The following is a 12,357-nucleotide window of genomic DNA, read 5'->3' as shown; positions in this document are numbered from 1 at the left end:
CCGCCCTGCCACCCACCCCTCCATACCCCTGTATAAGCAAGACTTGGACAGGTTGGATTTTATTGCATCTGATGCTGTTTCTTCTGACAGATAAATAGGGACGTCTCTCATCCCCTCCTATATAGATTACATGCATGCTCGGACAAACTGAACATCCATATTTATGGGCTGAGTGCTGAGACCTGAACATAATTGCTTTATTTCAGCAGCCGAGGTGGAAGGATTGGAGTCAGGCTCAGGCATGTCATTTTTCTGCTACGTCTACAAACCTGGCTTTACCCACTCGATTTCTAAGCAGGGAATTCCATTTCTGATGCGTGTCTTCACAATTCTTAGGGAAAAAAAAAATTAGTAAATAAAAATAGTAATAGCCTTAGTAATAAATAATAATAATAATAATAATTAATAATAATAATAATAATAATAATGACAATAGCAGCCATGGTAATAAATATTGTTTGCTAGTAATTCATTTTTATTATTAGATTATTACTACAATAAATAAATATTGTAATAATGAAAGCCCTAGTAATAAATTGTAGTAACTACTATACTAATAATAATTGATACTAGCCATGGTGATAAATAATAATCGCTAAGTTAATAATATTAATATTGGTAATAAAAAATACATTAAATGTAAAAATATATAAAATATTAGTAATAAAAATAATAGCACAATAAATAATGCAAGCATAAAATAATAAATAATAATAGTGACAATAGCAGCCATAGTAATAAATGTTTGCTAGTAATACATTATATTATTACTACAATAAATATTGTAATAATAAAAGCCCTATTAATAAATTGTAATAACTACTATTCTAATAATAATTGATACTAGCCATGGTGATAAATAATAGCTAATGTAATATTAATATTGGTAATAAAAAATACATTAGATGTAAAAAATATTAGTAATAAAAATAGCGCAATAAAAAAAAACATAATAATAATAATAATAATAATAATAATAATAATAATAATAATAAATTAGTCAAAGTAATAATAATTAATACTATTAGCAATAACACCCATGGCAATGATACATATAATATCCATTGTAATAATAAGAATCTTAACACCCCTTGTGAGAATAAATAATTGTAAACAACCATAAGTAACAATTTTGTGGCTATAAATCTGCTTTAAAATGTAAGACCCTGAGCAGTAAAGTGGTAACCACTGAATTTTTCCTCAAACACTTGAAAAAAAGAAAAAAAACAAACAAAAAAAAAAAACCCCACGAACAGATGGAACTAAATAATGTCAGGAAACAGATCACAGAAAGGCAATAAACATGGCTCATCATTTGCTATAATGAAAAAAAAAGACGACCAGCGCAGTCCTCAGGTTGTGAAATAAAATCCAATAATTGTTATTTAATATAATTCCATTAAAATAGGGTGATAAAGTTGATCTAATACCCCATCGAACTACGCATTTCGACACATAGTCATGTTGACTAAGACTTAAGGGTGCTTTACACGCAGCGATAATCACTAGCGAGCGTACCCACCCCCGTCGTTTGTGCGTCACGGGCAAATCGCTGCCCGTGGCACACAATATTGTTAACACCAGTCACACATACTTACTTTCCTAGCGACGCTGTGGGCGGTGAACAACCTCTTCGTTAAGGGGGTGGTTCGTGCGGCGTCACACGGCAGGCGTCCAATAGAAGCGGAGGGGCGGAGAGCAGCAGCAGGAAAGTCCCGCCCACCTTGTTGCTGGAGGACGCAGGTACGGTGTTGCTCGTCGTTCCCGAGGTGTCACACGTAGCGATGTGCGAAGCCTCAGGAACGATGAACAACCTACGTCCACAACGAATAACGACATTTTGAAAATGAACGACGTGTCAACGATCAACGATAAGGAGAGTATTTTCGATCGTTAACACTCGCTCGGAGCTGTTACACGCAACAATGTCGCTAACGATGCCGGATGTGCGTCACAAATTCCGTGCCCCCGACAACATATCGTTTTATATGTCGTTCCGTATAACGGGGCCTTTAGACTGGGTGTCGAAACGCGTAGTTCGATGGGGTATTAGATCAACTTCATCACCCTGCACACCGCTATATTTTAATGGAAATATATTAAATAACAATTATTGGATTTTATTTCACAACCTGAGGACTGCGCTGGACGTCTTTTTTCTTGACTATTTGGCAGCCAAGACTTCCGGGCGCTGGGTCCGAACAGGGAGCGGTGAATAGCAGGATCGGTGAGCTGAATTTTCTTTTCTTTTTTCAGCATTTGCTATACACACTAATTTTTCATGTGGTGCTGCATTAATACTTCTGCAACTTTCAGAGTTCAAATTTCTTGAGAATTCCGTGATGGATCAATCTCTTCCCTGAATAAATCCTAGCGTTTGCAGTGGGGATTGGACCTTATGGACAGGGGCCGATGCAGGGGCAGATAGCGGCTTCAGCCGTGCCTCTTCTCAGCAGGGAGTTGCAGCAGAGCTCTATACAGCGGATGGAGGCAGCTGCAGTTCCCTGCACAGCCAGGTGGTCCGGAGCTCCTCTGTGCAGGGAAAACGTAATGCTGCTTTACATGCAGCGACATCGCTAGCCATCGTTTGTGCGTCACGGGCAAATCGTTGCCCGTGGTGCACAATATCGCTAGGCCCCGTCACACGGACTTACCTTCCCAGCGACGTTGCTGTGGCCGGCGAACAGCCTCTTTTCTAAGGTGGCGGTTCGTGCAGTGTCACAGCGACGTCACATGGCAGGCGTCCAATAAAAGCGGAGGGGCGGAGAGCAGCCGCACTAAAGACACGCCCACCTCGTTGCCGGAGGACGCAGGTACGGTGTTGTTCGTCGTTCCCGGGGTGTCACACGTAGCGATGTGTACTGCCTCAGGAATGACGAACAACCTACGTCGACAACGACCAACGAGATTTTGAAAATGAACGACGCGTCAACAATCAGGTGAGTAATTTTGATAGCTAGCGGTCGCCCGTACGATTCACACGCAATGACATCACTAACGAGGCCAGGTGTGCGTCACGAATTCCGTGACCCCAACGACATCTCATTAGCGATGTAGTTGCGTGTAAATGGGCCTTTAGAAGGGGACCAAGTGCTAAATCAGATCTTTGACTTTTTCAGTCTCAGGATCAAGAGGACTTCCAGGGGTCAGATTGTATCTAGAGAAAACCTCTGACTAATCTATAAGGGTGAGCGTTAGGGTACAAAAACGTGTCCCCATTCATCAGCTGACATTCGATAATGCTAGAGGTAGTTTGTGGCTCCCTCCCTTCAGCAACCATAATTTCTGCAAGGACTTTCTTATAAATAGGGATTGTCCTAATTAAATTAAAGCTTTTAATATTTTGCATTAAGTAATAAATTTGCAGCGAGACATGGCAGTATTCGGGCACAGTGTGTTACCGGACAGCCTGGAGCTGGGCATCGTGTATTCGGCCAGCCTTCCTCTCGTGCATATCGTAGTAGGTCAGCAGGATCAGGACCTTCTCACTTGAGTAATGTTTGGGCCACTCCATCCGTTCTAGAGCAAAGTTCTAAGAAAGAACAGAAAAAAATCCCCATTAAAAGGCACCGTCCATTTATTTATGTGACCAGTGACAATTCTTCATGTTATAAAATCATCTTAGGGTACTTTCACACTTGCGTTCAGCGCAGTCCGTCACTATGGAGAATAGCGCAGTCCGTTAACGCACTGCGCTATTCTCCATAGACTTGTATGGATGACGCACTGTAACGCAAGTGTCAGCGTTGCATCCGCTGGACGACGCAGCGTCATTATTTAGACGCTGCGCCGGGCGGGCGGAACGCAGCATGTAACGGTTTTTTTGGGCAGTGCAATCCATAGGATTTCACTGCGCATGCTCTGCTCTCTCTGGCTCCCTGCACCCGTAACCAAGGTAAGTATCGGGTAACCAAGCAAAGTGCTTTGCCGATATTTAACCTCGCTACGTGTGCAGGGAGCCCGACACTTCCCCGCTTGGGTCCGCCCCCTACCGCACTCCACTCCACATGTATACACACACACACACACACACACACTCACTCACTCACCTGTCCTCAGCGCCATGGCCCGCTCGGCTCCACCCACTCCGCACTACGCCCCCTGTACACATTCTCGGCAGCTGATCGACCGGCCGCCGGCATGTGAGAGTGCTCAGCTGAGCGCCCGGCAGCCGGCTATTGAGAGCGATCAGCTGATCGTTCACAATAGTCTGCTGCTGGTAAAATTGTAAAGAAGAAAAAAAAAAGCTTTTCGTTGTTTTGTACGATCCGTTGCATCCGTCACACAACGCAATGCAACGGATGCCGTTCAACGCAAGTGTGAAACTAGCCTTACAAGTATGAAGGTGTCAACTTATATACAAGTGTTTCATCCTGTAGGACAAACATGTCCATCCTTGGTCATTGTGGTGGACACTTAAAAAGATAGGCCATTCACTTTCTGCACTGTATGTCACCGGCAGCTCCATATACCATAACAAGAGGAGCAGCAACCGCTTCACTCAATGGGATATTTAAGAGCCTCATTCTCTGGATCTCTGGAGTCCCAGCGATCAGCAAATGCACAGGGCAGGCGATAACTTGCAATGCTTAGACAATACTTTTCGAATGCAGACAATTTGTACTTTCATTATTCCTATAATTTGTTTTTATATAAATCCATCCACGCAGCCGTATGAGGGCTGTTTTTTTGCAGGACGAGTTGCAGTTTTGAATAACACCATTGATTTTAATCACAATTTTCTGGGTAAGAAGAAGAAGAAGATTCCAAGAGGCGATATGGTAAAAAAAGAGAATTTTGTTTACTTACCGTAAATTCTTTTTCTTATAGTTCCGTATTGGGAGACCCAGACATTGGGGTGTATAGCTTCTGCCTCCGGAGAACACACAAAGTACTACACTCAAAAGTGTAGCTCCTCCCTCTGAGCATATACACCCCCTGGAAAACCAGATCTAGCCAGTTTAGTGCAAAAGCTGAAGGAGAATAGCCACCCACAAGTAAAGACAGAGCAAGAACCGGAACAACCGGAGACTCTGTCTACGACAACAGCCGGTGATAACACGCAGAACAAGAAACTGCCAAATGGCAACAGGGAGGGTGCTGGGTCTCCCAATACGGAACTATAAGAAAAAGAATTTACGGTAAGTAAACAAAATTCTCTTTTTCTTTATCGTTCCTATGGGAGACCCAGACATTGGGACGTCTCAAAGCAGTCCATGGGTGGGAATAAACAAAAAACTGAGAAGTAGGCGGAGCCTAACTTCACAAATGGGCGACAGCCGCCTGAAGGATGCGTCTGCCCAAGCTCGCATCTGCCGAAGCATGAGCATGCACTTGGTAGTGCTTCGAAAAGGTATGCAGGCTAGTCTAAGTGGCAGCCTGACAGACTTGCTGAGCCGTAGCCTGGTGCCTGAAAGCCCAAGAGGCACCGACAGCTCTGGTCGAGTGTGCCTTGATCCCCGGCGGGGGAGGCACCCGAGTACACTGGTAGGCATCGGAAATGGCCGACCTAATCCAACGAGTTAAGGTCGGCTTAGAAGCCGAGAGGCCCTTACGCCGACCTGTGGTTAGCACAAAAAGAGAGGTGCACCGCCTAAGAACAGCGGTGCGAGACACATAGATCCGGAGCGCCCGCACCAGATCCAGAGTATGCAACGCTTTTTCAAAGCGATGAACAGGAGCCGGACAAAAGGAAGGCAGGGAAATGTCCTGGTTAAGGTGGAAAGGAGAAACCACCTTAGGGAGAAAGTCCGGAGTCGGACGGAGAACCACCTTGTCTTGATGAAAAACCAAAAAAGGTGACTCCGAAGAGAGCGCAGCCAAATCAGAGACTCTCCTGAGGGAAGTTATGGCCACTAGAAAGACCACTTTCTGTGAAAGACGAGACAAAGAAACCTCCCTAAGAGGCTCAAAGGGGGGTTTCTGCAAGGCCGTGAAGATCAGATTGAGGTCCCAGGGATCCAAGGGCCGCCGGTAAGGCGGAATGATGTGAGACGTGCCCTGCATGAAGGTGCGCACCTGAGCCAGCCGGGCGATACGCCGCTGGAACAACACTGACAGAGCCGAGACTTGTCCCTTGAGGGAATTGAGGGATAGTCCTAGCTGCAGACCGGACTGTAGAAAGGACAGAAGGGTCGGCAAGGAAAAAGGCCAAGGAGCATGGCCGGAAGAGCGACACCAGGACAGGAAAATTCTCCAGGTCCTGTGATAGATTTTGGCCGAGGAAGACTTCCGAGCCCGAGTCATAGTGGAGATGACTTCAGGAGGAATACCAGAAGCCGTCAAGATCCAGGACTCAAGAGCCACGCCGTCAATCTGAGAGCCGCAGAATTCTGGCGGAAAAACGGACCTTGAGAGAGAAGGTCTGGACGGTCCGGAAGATGCCACGGCACCTCTACGGACAGATGGAGCAGGTCTGGGTACCAAGCTCGCCTGGGCCAGTCCGGAGCAATGAGGATAACCCGACGGCCCTCCATTCTGATCTTGCGCAGAACTCTGGGCAAGAGAGCTAGAGGGGGAAACACGTAGGACAGACGAAACTGGGACCAATCTTGAACCAGAGCGTCCGCTGCAAAGGCCTGAGGATCGTGGGAACGAGCCACATAAACCGGAACCTTGTTGTTGTGCCGGGATGCCATTAGATCCACTTCCGGAGTGCCCCACTTGCGGCAGATTGACTGAAACACTGCCGGATGCAGGGACCACTCGCCACTGTCCACGGTTTGACGGCTGAGATAATCTGCTTCCCAGTTTTCTACGCCTGGGATGTGGACTGCGGATATGGTGGACTTGGAGTCCTCCGTCCATTGAAGGATGCGTTGAACCTCCAACATTGCCAGGCGGCTGCGTGTCCCGCCTTGGTGATTTATGTAGGCAACCGCTGTCGCATTGTCTGACTGGACTCGGATGTGCTTGCCCGCCAAAAGGTGGTGAAAGGCTAGGAGAGCTAGAAGCACAGCTCTGGTTTCCAGCACATTGATCGAGAGGGCTGATTCGGACGGAGTCCAAGTGCCCTGTGCTCGGTGGTGGAGACATACCGCTCCCCAGCCGGATAGACTGGCATCCGTGGTGAGGATCACCCAGGACGGGGCCAGGAAGGAGCGTCCCTGAGACAGAGAGAGGGGCCGAAGCCACCACTGAAGTGAGCCCCTGGTCTGTGGCGACAGAGCCACTAGCCTGTGCAAGGAGGAAGTCCGCTTGTCCCAACAGCGGAAAATGTCCAGCTGTAGAGGACGCAGATGGAACTGGGCAAAGGGAACAGCCTCCATTGACGCCACCATCTGACCCAGCACCTGCATTAGGTGCCTGATGGAATGACGGCGGGGCCTCAGCAGAGAGCGCACCGCCAGATGGAGGGACTGCTGTTTGACTAAGGGCAGCTTCACAAGTGCCGGCAGAGTCTCGAACTGCATCCCTAGGTACGTGAGCCGCTGGGTCGGAGTCAGAGTGGATTTGGGCAGATTGACAAGCCACCCGAATTGGGCTAGAATGGCGAGAGTGAGCGAGACACTCCGCTGACAGTCTGCGCTGGATGAAGCCTTGACTAGAAGGTCGTCCAGGTAAGGAATCACTGCCAACCCATGGAGGTGCAGAACCGCAACCACTGCTGCCATGACCTTGGTGAATACTCGAGGGGCCGTGGCTAACCCGAAGGGGAGAGCCACGAATTGGAAATGTTCCTCTCCGATTGCAAAACGTAGCCAACGCTGGTGTGAAACTGCAATTGGCACATGCAGATAGGCATCTGTGATGTCGATGGATGCCAGGAAATCTCTGACTGATGACTGATCGCAGAGACTCCATGCGAAAAAGCCGCACCTGAACATGCTTGTTGAGAAGCTTGAGATCCAGGATGGGCCGGAAGGAACCGTCCTTATTGGGGACTAGGAAGAGATTTGAGTAGAAACCTCTGAACCGTTCCCGGGCGGGAACCGGAACAATTACTCCGTTGGCCTGCAAGGATGCCACGGCCTGAGAGAAGGCGGCGGCCTTGGAGCAGGGGGGAGTTGACAGAAAAAATCTGTTTGTCGGGCTGGAAGAGAATTCTATCCTGTAGCCGTGGGAGATGATATCCCGCACCCACTGATCGGAGACATGTTGAAACCACACGTCGCCAAAGTGGGAGAGCCTGCCACCGACTAAGGACGTTGCTGGCGCGGCCAGATAGTCAAGAGGAGGCTGCCTTAGTGGCAGCAGCTCCTGCGGTCTTTTGTGGACGCGCCTTTGTGCGCCAGTTGGGTTTTTGGTCCTTGGCTGAGTTAGTGGCCGAGGCCGAGGGCTTAGAGGATGACCAGTTGGAGGAACGAAAGGAACGAAACCTCGACTGGTTCCTAGCCTGGGCAGGTTTCCTGGTTTTGGTTTGTGGCATGGAAGTACTCTTCCCGCCAGTAGCTTCCTTAATAATTTCATCCAGTTGTTCACCGAATAGCCTGGATCCAGCAAAAGGGAGCCCAGCAAGGTACTTCTTTGAAGGAGCAACTACCTTCCACTCTCGAAGCCACAAGATCCTGCGGATAGCGAGGGAATTAGCCGAAGCCACCGCAGTGCGGTGAAAAGCCTCCAGCATGGCAGACATGGCATAGGATGAAAAAGCTGAAGCTTGGGAAGTCAAGGCAACCATTTCGGGCATAGATTCCCTGGTGAGGGAATGCATCTCCTCTAGAGAAGCAGAGATGGCTTTGAGAGCCCACACTGCTGCAAAAGATGGGGAGAACGAGGCCCCTGCCGCCTCATATACAGATTTGGCCAGAAGGTCAACCTGGCGGTCAGTGGAATCCTTAAGAGAGGTGCCATCAGCCACTGATACAACGGTCCGGGCTGAGAGTCTAGACACCGGAGGGTCTACCTTTGGTGAATAAGCCCACTCCTTGACCATCTCAGGTGGAAAGGGAAAACGGTCATCAGAACCACGCTTTGGGAAGCGTTTGTCAGGACAGGCCCTAGGCTTGGTCACAGTGGCCTGAAAACTGGAGTGGTTAAAGAACACACTCCTTGTCCTTTTAGGCAAGGTAAACTGGTGCTTTTCTGCCAGAGAGGGTTGCTCCTCTGATACTGGCGGATTGAGGTCCAGTACAGAATTAATGGACGCAATCAAATCACTAACATCTGAGTCACTTTCGGACAGATCAATGGGGCACATGGAGGTAGCTTCCGAGCCCCCCGTAAAGGCATCCGCCTCGTCCTGCGAGTCAGCTCTTGAATCAGAGCCGCGGGACGAGGAAGGAGAGGGGACCCTGCGTCTCCTTTTAGGAGGACGGGGTCTGGGACCAGATGAAGAATCCTCTGTGAGCTCCGCTGAGAGAGCCCTAGCAGCAGAGGCGCCCTGAGAAGGGGGCTGATGCATGTTCAGCAAAGTCCGGGACAGCTGTCCCATGGAGTCGGCAAAAGACTGGGAAATTGACCTAGAGAAGGATTCTACCCAAGCCGGGGGTTCAGCCACCAGAGCCGGAGCAGCCGGAGGGACCACTATGGGTGCGATTCCAGGCTGAGGCATTGAGCGGGCATCACAATGTGGATATGTGCTCGGTTCAGGCAGCACGAGCTTACATGCAGTGCATATTGAGTACAGCCTTGCAGCCTTGCTCCTCGTGTGAGACATGCTGCTGAAGTGGGGGCTCTGAGCCAGAATGACCCCCCAGAGAGTATATAAGAAGGTCCACAACCGGAGGTTGTGGCTTACCAGACCGTTTGTGTGCCCTCCAGATCCCACAGCCCGGACCCCCAAGCAGCTTAGCAGGGATGCTGCAGCCAGCGCTGATCCAGAGAAAAATGCTGAGAAAATGGCGCCGGAGCGAGGAGAGGGGGCGGGACCTGCTCTGAGTGCGGGATCTGGAGGGCCAAGGAGATTTACAGGGGAGGGGACATGTACTCAGAGAGGAGTGTCCCTCCCCTGTGCCGAACGGCCGCTGGGCGGAGCCGCACTGTCCCTCTGCATGACTGACATGCGAGGGCAGTGAAATCGAAAGTAGGCCTCCGGCGAAGCCGGGGCCCAAATTTAAGCGATGCGGCCGGCGCGCAGGCACCATCGGCGCGGTTCACAGGCGACAACCAGAGAACCGGCCGGAAATGTCAGAAAAGTTACACACCACACTCTCCCACCATAATAAAGTACAGGGACCCCCCAACATAAACGTCTCAGGTACTTAGCTTGCTGAGACGCAGGGCCATGTCCCTGGGGATGAGTGCTCCGTCCAGCAGGATTCTGAAGGGCTGCGGATGGAGACCGGTCTCCTGCAAAGCATGGAGAACCGTGCTGGCTCCCACTTCAAGCCGGAGCCCGAGGGATGGTGAAGGAGCGCGGCATGTAAGGCTCCAGCCTTGGAATCAACCTTAACAGCACCGCCGACACAGTGGGGTGAGAAGGGACATGCCGGGAGTCCAGGCTTGGACCCGCTTTTCTTCAAAAACTTTCCAAAAGAAGGGAATTTTGTTTACTTACCGTAAATTCCTTTTCTTCTAGCTCCTATTGGGAGACCCAGACAATTGGGTGTATAGCTTCTGCCTCCGGAGGCCACACAAAGTATTACACTTTAAAAAGTGTAACCCCTCCCCTCTGCCTATACACCCTCCCGTGCATCACGGGCTCCTCAGTTTTGGTGCAAAAGCAGGAAGGAGAAAACTTATAAATTGGTCTAAGGTAAATTCAATCCGAAGGATGTTCGGAGAACTTAAACCATGAACCAAAAGAACAATTCAACATGAACAACATGTGTACACAAAAGAACAACAGCCCGAAGGGAACAGGGGCGGGTGCTGGGTCTCCCAATAGGAGCTAGAAGAAAAGGAATTTACGGTAAGTAAACAAAATTCCCTTCTTCTTTGTCGCTCCATTGGGAGACCCAGACAAATTGGGACGTCCAAAAGCAGTCCCTGGGTGGGTAAAAGAATACCTCGATAAAAAGAGCCGAAAAAACGGCCCCCTCTTACAGGTGGGCGACCGCCGCCTGAAGGACTCGCCTACCTAGGCTGGCATCTGCCGAAGCATAGGCATGCACCTGATAGTGTTTCGTGAAAGTGTGCAGACTAGACCACGTAGCTGCCTGACACACCTGCTGAGCCGTAGCCTGGTGCCGCAATGCCCAGGATGCACCCACGGCTCTGGTAGAATGGGCCTTCAGCCCTGAAGGAATCGGAAGCCCAGAAGAACGGTAGGCTTCAAGAATCGGTTCCTTGATCCACCGAGTCAAGGTTGACTTGGAAGCCTGCGACCCCTTACGCTGGCCAGCGACAAGGACAAAGAGCGCATCCGAACGGCGCAGGGGCGCCGTGCGAGAAATGTAGAGCCGGAGTGCTCTCTCGAGATCTAACAAGTGCAATCCTTTTCACATTGGTGAACTGGATGAGGGCAAAAGGAAGGTAAGGAGATATCCTGATTGAGATGAAAAGGGGATACCACCTTAGGGAGAAATTCCGGGACCGGACGCAGAACCACCTTATCCTGGTGAAACACCAGGAAGGGGGCTTTGCATGACAGCGCTGCTAGCTCAGACACTCTCCGAAGTGATGTGACTGCCACTAGGAAGGTGACATCTTGACATAACCCTGAGGACGCTAGGAGCCAGGACTCAATGGCCACACAGTCAGGTTGAGGACCGCAGAATTCAGATGGAAAAATGGCCCTTGAGACAGCAAGTCTGGTCGGTCTGGGAGTGCCCACGGTTGACCCACCGTGAGGTGCCACAGATCCGGGTACCACGACCTCCTCGGCCAGTCTGGAGCGACGAGGATGGCGCGGCGGCAGTCGGACCTGATCTTGCGCAACACTCTGGGCAGCAGTGCCAGAGGAGGAAATACATAAGGCAGTCGAAACTGCGACCAATCCTGAACTAATGCGTCCGCCGCCAGAGCTCTGTGATCTTGAGACCGTGCCATGAATGCCGGGACTTTGTTGTTGTGCCGAGACGCCATGAGGTCGACGTCCGGCGTTCCCCAGCGGCAACAGATCTCTTGAAACACGTCCGGGTGAAGAGACCATTCCCCTGCGTCCATGCCCTGGCGACTGAGAAAGTCTGCTTCCCAGTTTTCTACGCCCGGGATGTGAACTGCGGAGATGGTGGAGGCTGTGGCTTCCGCCCACAGCAGAATCCGCCGAACTTCTTGGAAGGCCTGACGACTGCGTGTGCCGCCCTGGTGGTTGATGTACGCGACCGCCGTGGCGTTGTCCGACTGTATGCGGATCTGCCTGCCCTCCAGCCACCGCTGGAACGCCTTTAGGGCTAGATACACTGCCCTTATCTCCAGAACATTGATCTGAAGGGAGGACTCTGTCGGAGTCCAGGTTCCCTGAGCCCTGTGGTGGAGGAAGACCGCTCCCCACCCTGACAGACTCGCGTCCGTCGTGACCACAGCCCAGGATGG

At 50.2% G+C, this 12,357-nt stretch overlaps 1 protein-coding gene across 1 annotated transcript in view; it reads right to left on the bottom strand.

Moving 5' to 3' along the window:
- The window catches only part of GEN1 (GEN1 Holliday junction 5' flap endonuclease), an 86,627-nt gene that overhangs the window by 9,161 nt on the left and 65,109 nt on the right, over positions 1-12,357 (bottom strand). The window contains 2 exon segments of the mRNA XM_075341577.1: positions 270-331; positions 3,402-3,532. Of these exon segments, the coding sequence (XP_075197692.1) occupies positions 270-331; positions 3,402-3,532 (193 nt within the window).

Source organism: Anomaloglossus baeobatrachus, chromosome 3 (genome assembly GCF_048569485.1).
Source record: "Anomaloglossus baeobatrachus isolate aAnoBae1 chromosome 3, aAnoBae1.hap1, whole genome shotgun sequence".
NCBI classification, from domain to species: Eukaryota; Metazoa; Chordata; class Amphibia; order Anura; family Aromobatidae; genus Anomaloglossus; species Anomaloglossus baeobatrachus.
Note: the sequence above shows the minus strand (reverse complement) of the source record. Positions and strands in the feature narration are given on the sequence as shown.